Here is a 14,209-nt window from a genome sequence, read left to right on the forward strand (position 1 = left end):
TGATGAGCTCCGATGCTCATAAGAAGGGGCTCCGTACGGAAACGTATGGTACAGTCCAATCTTTCATTATTTACACAATTGATGTAGAGGGGTCTGGCAAGACTGGTCACCGGGATGTTGAACCTGTAGACGAGAGAGGCCAAAATAAAATTTCCTGCAGATCCAGAGTCCAAGAAGGCCACCGTAGAGAAGGAGAAGGCAGAGGCAGACATCCGCACAGGCACAGTAAGACGTGGAGAAGCAGAGAAGACATCAAGGACTGTCTCACCTTTGTGCGGAGTCAGCGTACGTCTTTCCAGGCGGGGAGGACGGATAGGACAATCCCTCAGGAAGTGTTCGGTACTAGCACAGTACAGGCAGAGGTTCTCCATACGGCGTCGTGTCCTCTCTTGAGGTGTCAGGCGAGACCGGTCGACCTGCATAGCCTCCACGGCGGGAGGCACAGGAACAGATTGCAGGGGACCAGAGGAGAGAGGAGCCGAGGAGACGAAACGCCTCGTGCGAACAGAGTCCATATCTTGGCGGAGTTCCTGACGCCTTTCAGAAAAACGCATGTCAATGCGAGTGGCTAGGTGAATAAGTTCATGTAGATTAGCAGGAATTTCTCGTGCGGCCAGAACATCTTTAATGTTGCTGGATAGGCCTTTTTTGAAGGTCGCGCAGAGGGCCTCATTATTCCAGGACAATTCTGAAGCAAGTGTACGGAACTGTACGGCATACTCGCCAACGGAAGAATTACCCTGGACCAGGTTCAACAGGGCAGTCTCAGCAGAAGAGGCTCGGGCAGGTTCCTCAAAGACACTTCGGATTTCCGAGAAGAAGGAGTGTACAGAGGCAGTGACGGGGTCATTGCGGTCCCAGAGCGGTGTGGCCCATGACAGGGCTTTTCCGGACAGAAGACTGACTACGAAAGCCACCTTAGACCTTTCAGTGGGAAACAGGTCCGACATCATCTCCAGATGCAGGGAACATTGGGAAAGAAAGCCACGGCAAAACTTAGAGTCCCCATCAAATTTATCCGGCAAGGATAAGCGTATCCCAGGAGCGGCCACTCGCTGCGGAGGAGGTGCAGGAGCTGGCGGAGGAGATGACTGCTGAAGCTGTGGTAGTAACTGTTGTAGCATAACGGTCAGTTGAGACAGCTGTTGGCCTTGTTGCGCTATCTGTTGTGACTGCTGGGCGACCACCGTGGTGAGGTCAGCGACAACTGGCAGAGGAACTTCAGCGGGATCCATGGCCGGATCTACTGTCACGATGCCGGCTGGCAGGTAGTGGACCCTCTGTGCCAGAGAGGGATTGGCGTGGACCGTGCTAGTGGACCGGTTCTAAGCCACTACTGGTTTTCACCAGAGCCCGCCGCAAAGCGGGATGGTCTTGCTGCGGCGGTAGTGACCAGGTCGTATCCACTAGCAACGGCTCACCTCTCTGGCTGCTGAAGATAGGCGCGGTACAAGGGAGTAGGCAGAAGCAAGGTCGGACGTAGCAGAAGGTCGGGGCAGGCAGCAAGGATCGTAGTCAGGGGCAACGGCAGAAGGTCTGGAAACACAGGCAAGGAACACACAAGGAACGCTTTCACTGGCACTAAGGCAACAAGATCCGGCAAGGGAGTGCAAGGGAAGTGAGGTAATATAGGGAAGTGCACAGGTGATTACCCTAATTGGAACCACTGCGCCAATCAGCGGCGCAGTGGCCCTTTAAATCGCAGAGACCCGGCGCGCGCGCGCCCTAGGGAGCGGGGCCGCGCGCGCCGGGACAGAACAGACGGGGAGCGAGTCAGGTAGGGGAGCCGGGGTGCGCATCGCGAGCGGGCGCTACCCGCATCGCGAATCGCATCCCGGCTGGCAGCGGGATCGCAGCGCCCCGGGTCAGAGGACGTGACCGGAGCGCTGCAGCGGAGGGAGTGAAGCGAGCGCTCCGGGGAGGAGCGGGGACCCGGAGCGCTCGGCGTAACATTCCTGATATTACTTTTAAATCTTTGCCCCTCTAGTTTGAAACTATGTCCTCTTGTTGTAATTGTTCTTCATTTAAATCTCCTCTCCTCCTTTACGGTGTTGATTCCCTTTATGTATATAAAAGTTTCTATCATATCCCCTCTGTCTCTTCTTTCTTCTATACATGTTAAGGTCCTTTAACCTTTCCTGGTAAGTTTTATCCTGCAATCCATGTACTAGTTTAGTATCTTCTTTGAACTTTCTCTAGAGTATCTATATCCTTCTGGAGATACGGCCTCCAGTACTGCGCACAATACCCCAAGTGAGGTCTCACCAGTGTTCTGTACAGCTTGAGCACTTCTCTCTTTCTACTGCTTATACCTCTCCCTATAAATCCAAGCGTTCTGCTAGTGTTTCCTGCTGCTCTATTACATTGTCTTCCTACTTTTAAGTCTTCTGAAATAATTACTCCTAAATCCCTCTCCTCAGATGCAGAGGTCAGGACTGTATCATATATTGTACATATCATATATTGTACATTCTGCCCTTGTGTTTTTACGCCCCAGGTGCATTATCTTGCACTTATCCACATTACATTAAACAGTAAAGAATTTCCATACGCAAGGATACTGTAAATAGCTAGGGACATCCCCACCCGACTGTGCCAGTTTTAGAACGTTTTTTTTTCTCAAGCCTTCAGCTACAGCACCAGTGTCACCATCCCTTGGTCCTTAGCTACACAGAACTAAATCCCGCTGACATCATCCCCAGTACTCCTCTTCATCATCCCGACCACTCCTGTTCGTAAGATTTTCTGATGTCTGATTGTGACCTCCTTGTTTCCCTTCAGCTCATCCACCATTATGCCTTACAATATCCCCACCACACCTACCACTACCAGTCCCACTAGCACTATGCTCGGCCACTGCATCACCCTCCACCACCTCAGCAACATGCTACAATGGCTGACCGTGACACAATTCCTCCTCGTGGCTCGTGTTATTCATTTGCATAGCAGTAGGGGGAGGAGCAAAGACAGAGATGAGGAGACAGAGTAACTAGGACGGACATTTCCACCAGTCCATGTAACTGTAGACAATGAGGAATCCACTGACAGCTGGCTCACCATCATATCATCAGACTCTTCTACTTCCTTCTGGTTGCACCAGTCAACCAGTCCACAAGAACCATATTATCCTCTGAAACCACACAACACCTGGAAGACAGTGAGAACTTTAGAGTGCTGATGCAGCTGCTGCTACTACCTCCAGGCACCTGACTGCTGCTTCTACCTGCACTGGAGCTGCTATGGCAACCAACATTCTTACTGGAAGAGGACATGGTAGAGGTGCTCTGTCCTTTCTTAATAGTCAGTTTTTACTCTCAACGCTTTTAATTTCATTGTTATGTTACAACTAAGGTAGAAATACTATACTAGATTAAACCCAGAAAATACATGTAACTGTGCTTTAGATGACCTTTCCGCATTCACTTTCAACACCTTTAACTGCCTTGTTATGTTAAACCCAGGTATAAATACTTTGTGTGTGTGTAAATAAACCCAGAAAATACATGTAACTTGTCCTGAGATGGCTATGCCGCATTCACAATGCTTTAGTATGTATTGCTAAAATACAAATTAGCCCACTGCTTTGCTCAGTTTGTTAGGTATTTGTACTGTGGTAGCTTTTATGGACTGGTTCAGTGCTGGGATTTTTAGTCCACCAACTGTATTGCAGGTGACAGGAGATCTCTGATGGTAGCCCTCTGAACAATGCCATGCTTTGCCTGTAATGTGATAGCTTTTATGAGCTAGTTTACAGCTTGCTGGGATTTATAGTGCACCAACTGTACAGATTACAGCAGGTAGTGAAAGGAGGTCCCTGTCTGAGGTCAGCTCACTGATTAATGCTGTGCTCACCTTGCTGTGAAATTGTATAGAATTTGTAAAGACTTTCTGGCTTCAGTCGTGCTTGCTCTGTCTCAGCTCTCTCCAAAATAGGGGCTTCACTCAGTAAATGGCCGCTGGAGGTCCCCTCACCTGCCTTCTGCCTGGCTCCAGCGATCTTCTTCTTTGGACTGCAGACCAGAGAAGTAGATCACCAATATTACTGTTCAGTACTAAACAAATATAGTCCCCCATGGAGACATAAATAATGTAGATTTTAAAAATTTGGCACTTCCGCTTGTGGAAATGTCAGAACTATTAAATATAATGTTATTGATTAATGGTATGGTAAACAGCATAAGTGCAAAAAAATATCACAGTCACATCACATCCCACAAAAAATGAAATAAAAAGTGATGAAAAAGCATAATATGTGTGATTCTGCCGGCAGCCTATTATATATATGATGCTATCTATAGAACAGTATATCTAAGGCAATGCAGTGTTCTACTGCCCAAAGCCTTGTATGTGAGCTGATTCTATGTGATACTGCTCAGAGCCGTGTATCTAAGCCCATTCACTGTGATACTGCCCAGCGTATTGTATCTAAGCCCATTCAGTGTGGTACTGCCATATCTAGGCCCATTCAATGTGATGCTGTTCAAAACCGTGTATTTATTTTATTTTAAATATTTTAGTAGATCAGTCCTGATGATTGGGTTGCATAAACATTACTTTATATGAATATATAGATTGGTTTGCAACAACTTTTTTTCTAGGGAACAAAGGGGGAAATAATTTCTCCCATTCTAAGGTACTAGCTGCTCAGGGACTTGGATCATGTGACCACACAGTGCCAAGGAGGGATGAGGGGAGGATTAAAGGGGGTTGAAGGTGTACACTAAGAACTTTTTGGGTGGAGACGGGTGGGAAACATGTAAATTAGAGGCAAGACTTTAAAAAGCTGGACTGCTGGGGCTGATGGTCTGTGTAGTCTTCTTTAGCTCTCTGTTCCCTGCACAAACCAGGAAGTACCTGGATTTTCAAAGGCTGTTTATGGAGGCTATGGGGCCTGCTTTTAAAACAAATCAACTGGAATGCTTGTGGAGTCATGGTGAGCATATATATATATATATATATATATATATATATAATAACTTATTTACATTTTCATTTTTTTTAACTTTTGGCTGAATATCTTCTTTATCTTCTTAATCTGCATGTTAAGATGTAAAGTTTAACATATGGACCATTTCTCCTTCTTCTGCAGAGAATGGAGAGTGTTCTTGTCACAATGCCGGCTGGCAGGTAGTGGATCCTCTGTGCCAGAGAGGGATAGCGAGGACCGCGCTAGTGGACCGGTTCTAAGCCACTACAGGTTTTCACCAGAGCCCGCCGCAAAGCGGGATGGTCTTGCTGCGGCGGTAGTGACCAGGTCGTATCCACTAGCAACGGCTCACCTCTCTGACTGCTGAAGATAGGCGAGGTACAAGGGAGTAGGCAGAAGCAAAGTCGGACGTAGCAGAAGGTCGGGGGCAGGCGGCAAGGTTCGTAGTCAGGGGAGATAGCAGAAGTTCTGGTACACAGGCTTTAAACACACAAAACGCTTTCACTAGGCACAAGGGCAACAAGATCCGGCAAGGGAGTGCAAGGGAGGAGACCAGATATAGCCAGGGAGCAGGTGGGAGCCAATTAAGCTAATTGGGCCAGGCACCAATCATTGGTGCACTGGCCCTTTAAGTCTCAGGGAGCTGGCGCGCGCGCGCCCTAGAGAGCGGAGCCGCGCGCGCCAGCACATGACAGCAGGGGACGGGAATGGGTAAGTGACCTGGGATGCGATTCGCGAGCGGGCGCGTCCCGCTGTGCGAATCGCATCCCCAACGGCCATGACAGAGCAGCGCTCCCGGTCAGCGGGACTGACCGGGGAGCTGCAGGGAGAAAGACGCCGTGAGCGCTCCGGGGAGGAGCGGGGGCCCGGAGCGCTAGGCGTAACAGTACCCCCCCCCTTAGGTCTCCCCTTCTCTTTGTCCGGTAACTGCCTCCCCTGGGATGAGGACACCGGGAAAGGATGGAGGGATTCCTCAACGGCAGGCAGAACAGCAGGAGTAGGAATGGGGAGAGAGGGCAGAGGGCGAGACCTGGCACGGGGCAGTGTGACACCAGGACGAGGGCCATGAGGGGACACAGAGGCTTGCCTGATGGGACTGGGAGGGAGGGAGAGGCATTTCCTGTGGCAGGCAGAGTCCTTAATGACCTTAGGGGGACCGGATACAGGAGGAACCACAGGGTCACGGCAGGGAGCACTGGGAACCGGTTGAAGGCAGTCCTTGGAACAAGAGGGACCCCAACTCTTGATCTCCCCAGTGGACCAATCCAGGGTTGGGGAATGGTGTTGAAGCCAGGGTAGTCCAAGGAGAACTTCAGAAGTGCAATTAGGAAGGACAAAAAATACAATTTCCTCGTGATGAGGTCCGATGCACATTAGGAGGGGCTCCGTGCGGTAACGCACGGTGCAATCCAACCTGGCTCCGTTGACCGCGGAAATGTGGAGTGGCTTGACAAGACGGGTCACCGGAATGCGGAATTTATTCACTAAGGACTCCCGAATAAAATTCCCAGAAGCTCCAGAGTCCAGGCAGGCCACGGCTGAGAGGGGAGAGCTGGCTGAAGTAGAAATCCGAACAGGCACCGTGAGACGTGGAGAAGCCGACTTAGCATCAAGAGACGCCACACCCACGAGAGCTGGGTGCGAGCGTGCGTTTCCCAGACGTGGAGGACGGATTGGGCAATCCACCAAAAAATGTTCAGTACTGGCACAGTACGGACAAAGATTCTCTTCCTTACGGCGATTCCTCTCTTCCAGGGTCAGGCGAGACCGATCCACTTGCATGGCCTCCTCGGCGGGAGGCCTAGGCGCAGATTGCAGTGGAGACTGTGGGAGAGGTGTCCAGAGATCTAAGTCTTTTTCCTGGCGGAGCTCTTGATGCCTCTCAGAAAAACGCATGTCAATGCGAGTGGCTAGATGAATGAGTTCATGCAGGTTAGCAGGAGTCTCTCGTGCGGCCAGAACATCTTTAATGTTGCTGGATAGGCCTTTTTTAAAGGTCGCGCAGAGAGCCTCATTATTCCAGGATAGTTCAGAAGCAAGAGTACGGAATTGTATGGCGTACTCGCCAACGGAGGAATTACCCTGGACCAGGTTCAGCAGGGCAGTCTCAGCAGAAGAGGCTCGGGCAGGTTCCTCAAAGACACTTCGAATTTCCGAGAAGAAGGAGTGTACAGAGGCAGTGACGGGGTCATTGCGGTCCCAGAGCGGTGTGGCCCATGACAGGGCTTTTCCAGACAGAAGGCTGACTACGAAAGCCACCTTAGACCTTTCAGTAGGAAACTGGTCCGACATCATCTCCAAGTGCAGGGAACATTGCGAAAGAAAGCCACGGCAAAACTTAGAGTCCCCATTAAATTTGTCCGGCAAGGACAGGCGGAGGCTAGGAGTGGCCACTCGCTGCGGAAGGGGTGCAGGAGCTGGCGGAGGAGATGGTTGTTGCTGCTGTAGCTGTGACTGTACTTGCTGTAGTTGTGACTGGAGTTGCTGAGTCATGGTGGTCAAGTACGACAGCTGGTGATCTTGTTGGGCGATCTGACGAGCTTGCTGGGCGACCAGCGTAGGGAGGTCAGCGACAGCTGGCAGAGGAACTTCAGCGGGATCCATGGCCGGATCTACTGTCACAATGCCGGCTGGCAGGTAGTGGATCCTCTGTGCCAGAGAGGGATAGCGAGGACCGCGCTAGTGGACCGGTTCTAAGCCACTACAGGTTTTCACCAGAGCCCGCCGCAAAGCGGGATGGTCTTGCTGCGGCGGTAGTGACCAGGTCGTATCCACTAGCAACGGCTCACCTCTCTGACTGCTGAAGATAGGCGAGGTACAAGGGAGTAGGCAGAAGCAAAGTCGGACGTAGCAGAAGGTCGGGGGCAGGCGGCAAGGTTCGTAGTCAGGGGAGATAGCAGAAGTTCTGGTACACAGGCTTTAAACACACAAAACGCTTTCACTAGGCACAAGGGCAACAAGATCCGGCAAGGGAGTGCAAGGGAGGAGACCAGATATAGCCAGGGAGCAGGTGGGAGCCAATTAAGCTAATTGGGCCAGGCACCAATCATTGGTGCACTGGCCCTTTAAGTCTCAGGGAGCTGGCGCGCGCGCGCCCTAGAGAGCGGAGCCGCGCGCGCCAGCACATGACAGCAGGGGACGGGAACGGGTAAGTGACCTGGGATGCGATTCGCGAGCGGGCGCGTCCCGCTGTGCGAATCGCATCCCCAACGGCCATGACAGAGCAGCGCTCCCGGTCAGCGGGACTGACCGGGGAGCTGCAGGGAGAAAGACGCCGTGAGCGCTCCGGGGAGGAGCGGGGGCCCGGAGCGCTAGGCGTAACAGTTCTTTCCATGAGTGCATTCACATGATGCACATAGCTTAGTCTGTGTTTAATCTTTCGCTAGCTAATTGATATTAATAATATTCCCACAACATAGAAACATAGTCTATGTGTCCCTTCAAATTTAGAGTAACATAGATTACATATCTGGTACTGAACTTTTAAAAATGTACCATAGTTATGTGTGGTTAGTTAGACATGGGCAGAGTTTTTATATATCCCTTCCATTTTAAATATCAAGAGAATAGATATTCCCTATTCTTAAAGGGGTTGTGCACTGCCCTGCCTTTCGGAGCTCTGCTCGCAGCGTCCCGAAGTTCATTACTCCGAATGCTGTATGCGGGCTTCCATGTTCGCGGCCGCCCCCTCGTGACATCACGAGGGGCCGGGCGTGACGTCACAAGGGGGGGCCGCGAACACGGAAGCCCGCACACAGCGTTCGGAGTAATGAACTTCCGGACGCTGCGAGCGGAGCTCCGAAAGGCAGGGCAGCGCACAACCCCTTTAATATTTTTTTTATGTGATTTATCTTTCAGTGTAATATATCTATATGATATCTGTACTAACTCTATAACTGATGTTATACTGAAACATAGTAATTAACTTCTGTGATTTGTAGTTCTATTGTATGTAGTTGTCAACTTAATAAACTTTTTTTTAATATTTATGAGATTATCTGACTAATGAGTCTTTGATATTCTTAAATATATATATATATATATATATATATATATATATATATATATTATTGTATAAATTTACATGTTTATATTTATTAATTGTTAGCAATAAACCTGCTTATTTTATTGTAAAAGTAATTACTAGCCTTACATGAAATCAAAGAACTACTTAATATCTGAACAATAGTTAGCTTAGATGTGAATTGCAATGATTATAATTTTTAGCAAGGTCATACATTCTTATTTTATCATTTGACCATATTTCATAATTCATAATTGAGTTGGGACCTGACACTTCATTAGAGTAACCTGTGTTAAATTCAGCTGATTGAGCATGATTGGTAAACTCAGCCATATCTCACAGCTGATATTGTATATGAGAGGAAAAACCAAACCATGAGGTCGAAATAACTGCCTGTACAGCTCAGAGACATGCTTGTGTGGAGGCACAGATGTGGAGAAGCGGACAATAAAATATTTGCTGCCCTGAAAATTTTCAAGAGCTCATTGGCCTCCATATTTCATACATGAAAGAAGAAGGAACAACCAGGACTCTTCCTAGAGCTGCTGCCCCAACAAACTAACTAAACCAAGTCATCGAGGGAGAAGGGTCTTGGTAGGAAAAGTAACCAAGAATCCAATGATCACTCTGGCTGCCCAAAAAAGGTCCTGTGTGCAGATGGGAGAAACTTCCAGAAGGTCCAGAACCTTCACTGCAGCCTCTACAATCTGGGCTTTATGGTGGAGTGGGCAGAAAGAAGCCTCTACTCAGTATTAACACTTGAAAGACGATGGAGATTACAGAAACGCATCTTAAGGATCAGACTGTGAGGAACAAGATTCTCTGGTCTGATAGAACCAAGATTGAAGTTTCTGGCCTCTATTGAAAGTGTAATGTCTGAAGGAAACCAGGCACCATCCATCACCTGCCCAATACTATCCCTACAGTGAAGTATGGTGGGGCAGCATCATGTCTGGAGGAAACGAGGCACTGCTCAGCATTATGTTTGATGCTGGAAACCAGGAACTGACCATCGCCTGCCCAATACCGTAAGGCATGGTGGGGGCAGCATCATGTCTGGAGGGAACCAGGCACTGCCCATCACCTGCACAATACCATCCCTACTGTGAAGCATGGTGAGGAACAGCATAATTTCAGGAGGAAACCAGGTACTGCCCATCACCTACCCAATACAGTGAAGCATGGTTGGGGTGGCATCCTGTCTGGAGGAAACCAGACACCGCCCATCACCTACCCGATACCATCCCTACAGTGAAGTATGGTGGGGGCAGCATCATGTCTTGAGGAAACCAGGCACTTCCCATCACCTGACCAATACCATCCCTACAGTGAAGCATGATGGGGGCAGCATCATGTCTGAAGGAAACCAGGCACTGCCCATCACCTGCCCAATACCCTCCCTACAATGATCATGGTGGGGGCAGCATCATGTCTGGGGGAAACCAGTCACTGCCCATCACCTGCCCAATACCATCCCTACAGTGATCATGGTGGGGGCAGCATCATGTCTGGAGGAAACCAGGCACTGCCCACCACCTACCCAATATTATCCCTACAGAGTTCATGGTGGGGGCAGCATCATGTCTGGTGGAAACCAGGCACTGCCCATCACCTGCCCAATACCATCCCTACAGTGATCATGGTGGGGGCAGCATCATGTCTAGTGGAAACCAGGCACCGCCCATCACCTGCCCAATACCATCCCTACAGTGATATGGTGGGGGCAGCATCATGTTTGGTGGAAACCAGGCACTGACCATCAACTGCCCAATACCATCCCTACAGTGATCATGGTGGGGGCAGCATCATGTCTGGTGGAAACCAGGCACCGCCCATCACCTGCCCAATACCATCCCTACAGTGATCATGGTGGGGGCAGCATCATGTCTGGAGGAAACAAGGCACTGCCCATCACCTGCCCAATACTATCCCTACAGTGATCATGGTGGGGGCAGCATCATGTCTGGGGGAAACCAGGCAATGCCCATCACCTGCCCAATACCATCCCTACAGTGATCATGGTGGGGGCAGCATCATGTCTGGGGGAAACCAGGCACTGCCCATCACCTGCCCAATACCATCCCTACAGTAATCATGGTGGGGGCAGCATCATGTCTGGAGGAAACCAGGCACTGCCCATCACCTGCCCAATAACATCCCTACAGTAATCATGGTGGGGGCAGCATCATGTCTGGGGGGAAACAGACACTGTCCATCACCTGCCCAATACCATCCCTACAGTGACCATGGTGGGGGCAGCATCATGTCTGGGGGGAAACAGACACTGTCCATCACCTGCCCAATACCATCCCTACAGTGATCATGGTGGGGGCAGCATCATGTCTGGCGGGAAACAGACACTGCCCATCACCTGCCCAATACCATCCCTACAGTGATCATGGTGGGGTGACCATCATGTCTGGGGGAAACCAGGCACTGCCCATCACCTGCCCAATACCATCCCCTACAGTGATCATGGTGGGGACAGCATCATGTCTATAGGAAACCAGGCACTGCCCATCACCTGCCCAACACCATCCCTACAGTGATCATGGGGGGGCAGCATCATGTCTGGAGGAAACCAGGCATTGCCCATCACCTGCCCAATACCAACCCTACAGTGAAGCATCATGGGGGAAGCATCTTGCTGTGGGGACAGGGAGACTGGTCAGGGTCAAGGGAAAACTAAATGGAGAAAAGTGCAGAGATCTTCTCAAGGAAAACCTCATCCAGAGCTCCGGACCTCAACCTGGCTGAAGGATCACCTTCCAACAAGACAATGGCCCTCATTTACTATTCTAAACCCGACCTCTTTTGTCGGGTTTTTTTGGCGCAGCTTTGTCTGCGCCATGTCGCAGACATCGTGCGCCAGTCTGCGACACGATGCAACATTTTTTCCCGACGGACCCGATGTGGATTCTCCCAAACCCGAAAAAGGGGCGTAACCCGACATTTCTGAGCTTTCCCACGTATTTATTAAGGTTTCCAACTCGAATTTGTTGAATTGTTGTGGATTTTTTCCCGACAGCTCAGAGGAGTTGGAAACCAAAACCAACAAAACCCACGAGCGACAAACAGGATGCGACATAATAATAAATACCAGGGGAAAAAAGCAGTCGGGTAAGAAAGTAAGATAGACTTACAACCCGATTTTCTTAGTAAATGAGGGCCAATGGGGGAGATTGATCAAAACCTGTTCAAAGAAGAAGTTGCTGAGTTGCCCATAGCAACCAATCAGATCGTTCTTTCATTTTTTTTTAAAGGCCTCTTAAAAGTGCAAGAACTGATCTGATTGGTTGCTATGGACAACTCAGCAACTTTACCTCTGGACAGGTTTTGATAAATCTCCCCAAATGACCCTAAGCACATGGCCAAGAGAACACAGAAGCCGCTTTGGGACATCTCTGGAGAGACCTGAAAATGGCTTCTACTGATTGTCCCATCCAACCTGACAGAGCTGAGAGGATCTGCAGGGAACAATGGCAGAAAATCCCCAAATCTAGGCGTGTAAACCTTGTGGCCTCATCCCCAAGAAGACTGGAGGCTGGAATTACTGCCAAAAGGGTTTCTTTTTTTTTTCTTTCCAAAAATGTAATAAAGATTTGTAAAATTCTGTGATCACTTTGTGCTTATGAATTGAGGGCAGAATGATGGGGGAAATATATTTTTTTATTCTAGCACAAGACACTTTCTGAATGCGTTGTATATAAATCTGGTGTAAATGGTTGTAATTAAACCAAGAGAAAAAAGTTATAACATTAAAGGGGTACTCCGGTGGAAAACTTATTTTTTTTTTTTTTAATCAACTGGTGCCAGAAAGTTAAACAGTGAGTGAGTTTGTCTGTGTCCCGGCTGCAGTCTGAAATTTAGGACTCCTGCATGAGTCTGAAATCTATAAAAAAGGACTGGTAGGGAGACCCCTAGTGGTCATTTTTTCAAAGTGGAAAATTAAATAGAAAGAAGCATATTTTTTTTATAACATGCTATTGGAAAGTTACTCTGCATACATTAATCTATAATATATCAAAAGTTTTTTTTGATGAAAGGTACCCTTTAACGTATTATCAAATTTGTACTTATTTAGTTACAATTAATTACATAATGTTTAATATGCTACAATTTTTTATTTTTTTTATTTACAAACCTGAATGTGAGGCCTATTATGTATCTTTTATATTTCTGGGTAAAAAAGCTTCAAGTCCTTTTTGAAATGTCAATTTACAATTTAACTTGAAGTAAAGTAGTGGCATGGTGTCATGGTTCAGTAGTGGCATGGTGGCACAGTTCAGTAGTGGCAAGGTGGCACAGTTCAGTAGTGGCCTGGTGGCATAGTTGAGTAGTGGCCTGGTGGCACAGTTGAGTAGTGGCCTGGTGGCACAGTTCAGTAGTGGCATGGTGTCACAGTTCAGTAGTGGCATGGTGTCACAGTTCAGTAGTGGCCTGGTGGCATGGTTTCACAGTTCAGTAGTGGCCTGGTGGCATGGTGTCACAGTTCAGTAATGGCATGGTGTCACAGTTCAGTAGTGGCCTGGTGGCATGGTGTCACAGTTCAGTAATGGCATGGTGTCACAGTTCAGTAGTGGCATGGTGTCACAGTTCAGTAGTGGCCTGGTGGCATAGTGTCACAGTTCAGTAGTGGCCTGGTGGCATGGTATCACAGTTCAGTAGTGGCATGGTGTCACAGTTCAGTAGTGGCATGGTGGCATGGTGCCACATTTCAATAGTGACCTCGTGGCACAGTTCTGTAGTGGCATGGTGTCACAGTTCAGTTGTGGCCTGGTGGCACAGTTCAGTAGTGGCCTGGTGGCACAGTTCAGGAGTGGCCTGGTGGCACAGTTCAGTAGTGGCCTGGTGGCACAGTTTAGTAGTGGTCTGGTGGCACAGTTAAGTAGTGGCATGGTGTCACAGTTCAGTAGTGGCATGGTGGCACAGTTCAATAGTAGCATGGTGGCACAGTTCAGTAGTGACATGGTGGCACAGTTCAGTAGTGGCCTGTTGGCACAGTTCAGTAGTGGCCTGGTGGCACAGTTCAGTAGTGGCCTGGTGGTACAGTTCAGTAGTGGCCTGGTGGTACAGTTCAGTAGTGGCCTGGTGGTACAGTTCAGTAGTAGCATGGTGGCACAGTTCAGTAGTAGCATGGTGGCACAGTTCAGTAGCAGCATGGTGGCACAGTTCAGTAGCAGCATGGTGGCACAGTTCAGTAGTGGCATGGTGGCACAGTTCAGTAATGGCATGGTGTCACAGTTCAGTAGTGGCCT

General features: G+C 49.0%; 1 protein-coding gene and 1 long non-coding RNA gene across 6 annotated transcripts in view; one reads left to right on the forward strand and one right to left on the reverse strand.

The window, feature by feature from the left end:
- The window catches only part of HABP2 (hyaluronan binding protein 2), a 212,226-nt gene that overhangs the window by 67,212 nt on the left and 130,805 nt on the right, over positions 1–14,209 (reverse strand). Inside the window, exon 2 of one of the 3 annotated variants that reach the window (XM_056529825.1) lies at positions 3,058–4,010. In XM_056529825.1, coding sequence (XP_056385800.1) covers positions 3,058–3,063 — 6 coding nt within the window. In that variant the 5' untranslated portion in view covers positions 3,064–4,010. Of the gene's footprint in view, positions 1–3,057; positions 4,914–14,209 lie in introns of those variants that run through there. The other 2 variants (XM_056529824.1, XM_056529826.1) reach the window with 2 other exon arrangements.
- LOC130282004 (uncharacterized) overlaps positions 1–14,209 on the forward strand; it is a 91,919-nt gene that overhangs the window by 35,599 nt on the left and 42,111 nt on the right. For 2 of the 3 annotated variants that reach the window (XR_008846203.1, XR_008846204.1), the window contains exon 3: positions 2,782–3,070. The exons of the other annotated variant lie outside the window; for it this stretch is intronic. This is a non-coding gene — a long non-coding RNA (uncharacterized LOC130282004). Of the gene's footprint in view, positions 1–2,781; positions 3,071–14,209 lie in introns of those variants that run through there. 3 annotated transcript variants of the gene reach the window in all.

Source organism: Hyla sarda, chromosome 7 (genome assembly GCF_029499605.1).
Source record: "Hyla sarda isolate aHylSar1 chromosome 7, aHylSar1.hap1, whole genome shotgun sequence".
Lineage (NCBI taxonomy): Eukaryota > Metazoa > Chordata > Amphibia > Anura > Hylidae > Hyla > Hyla sarda.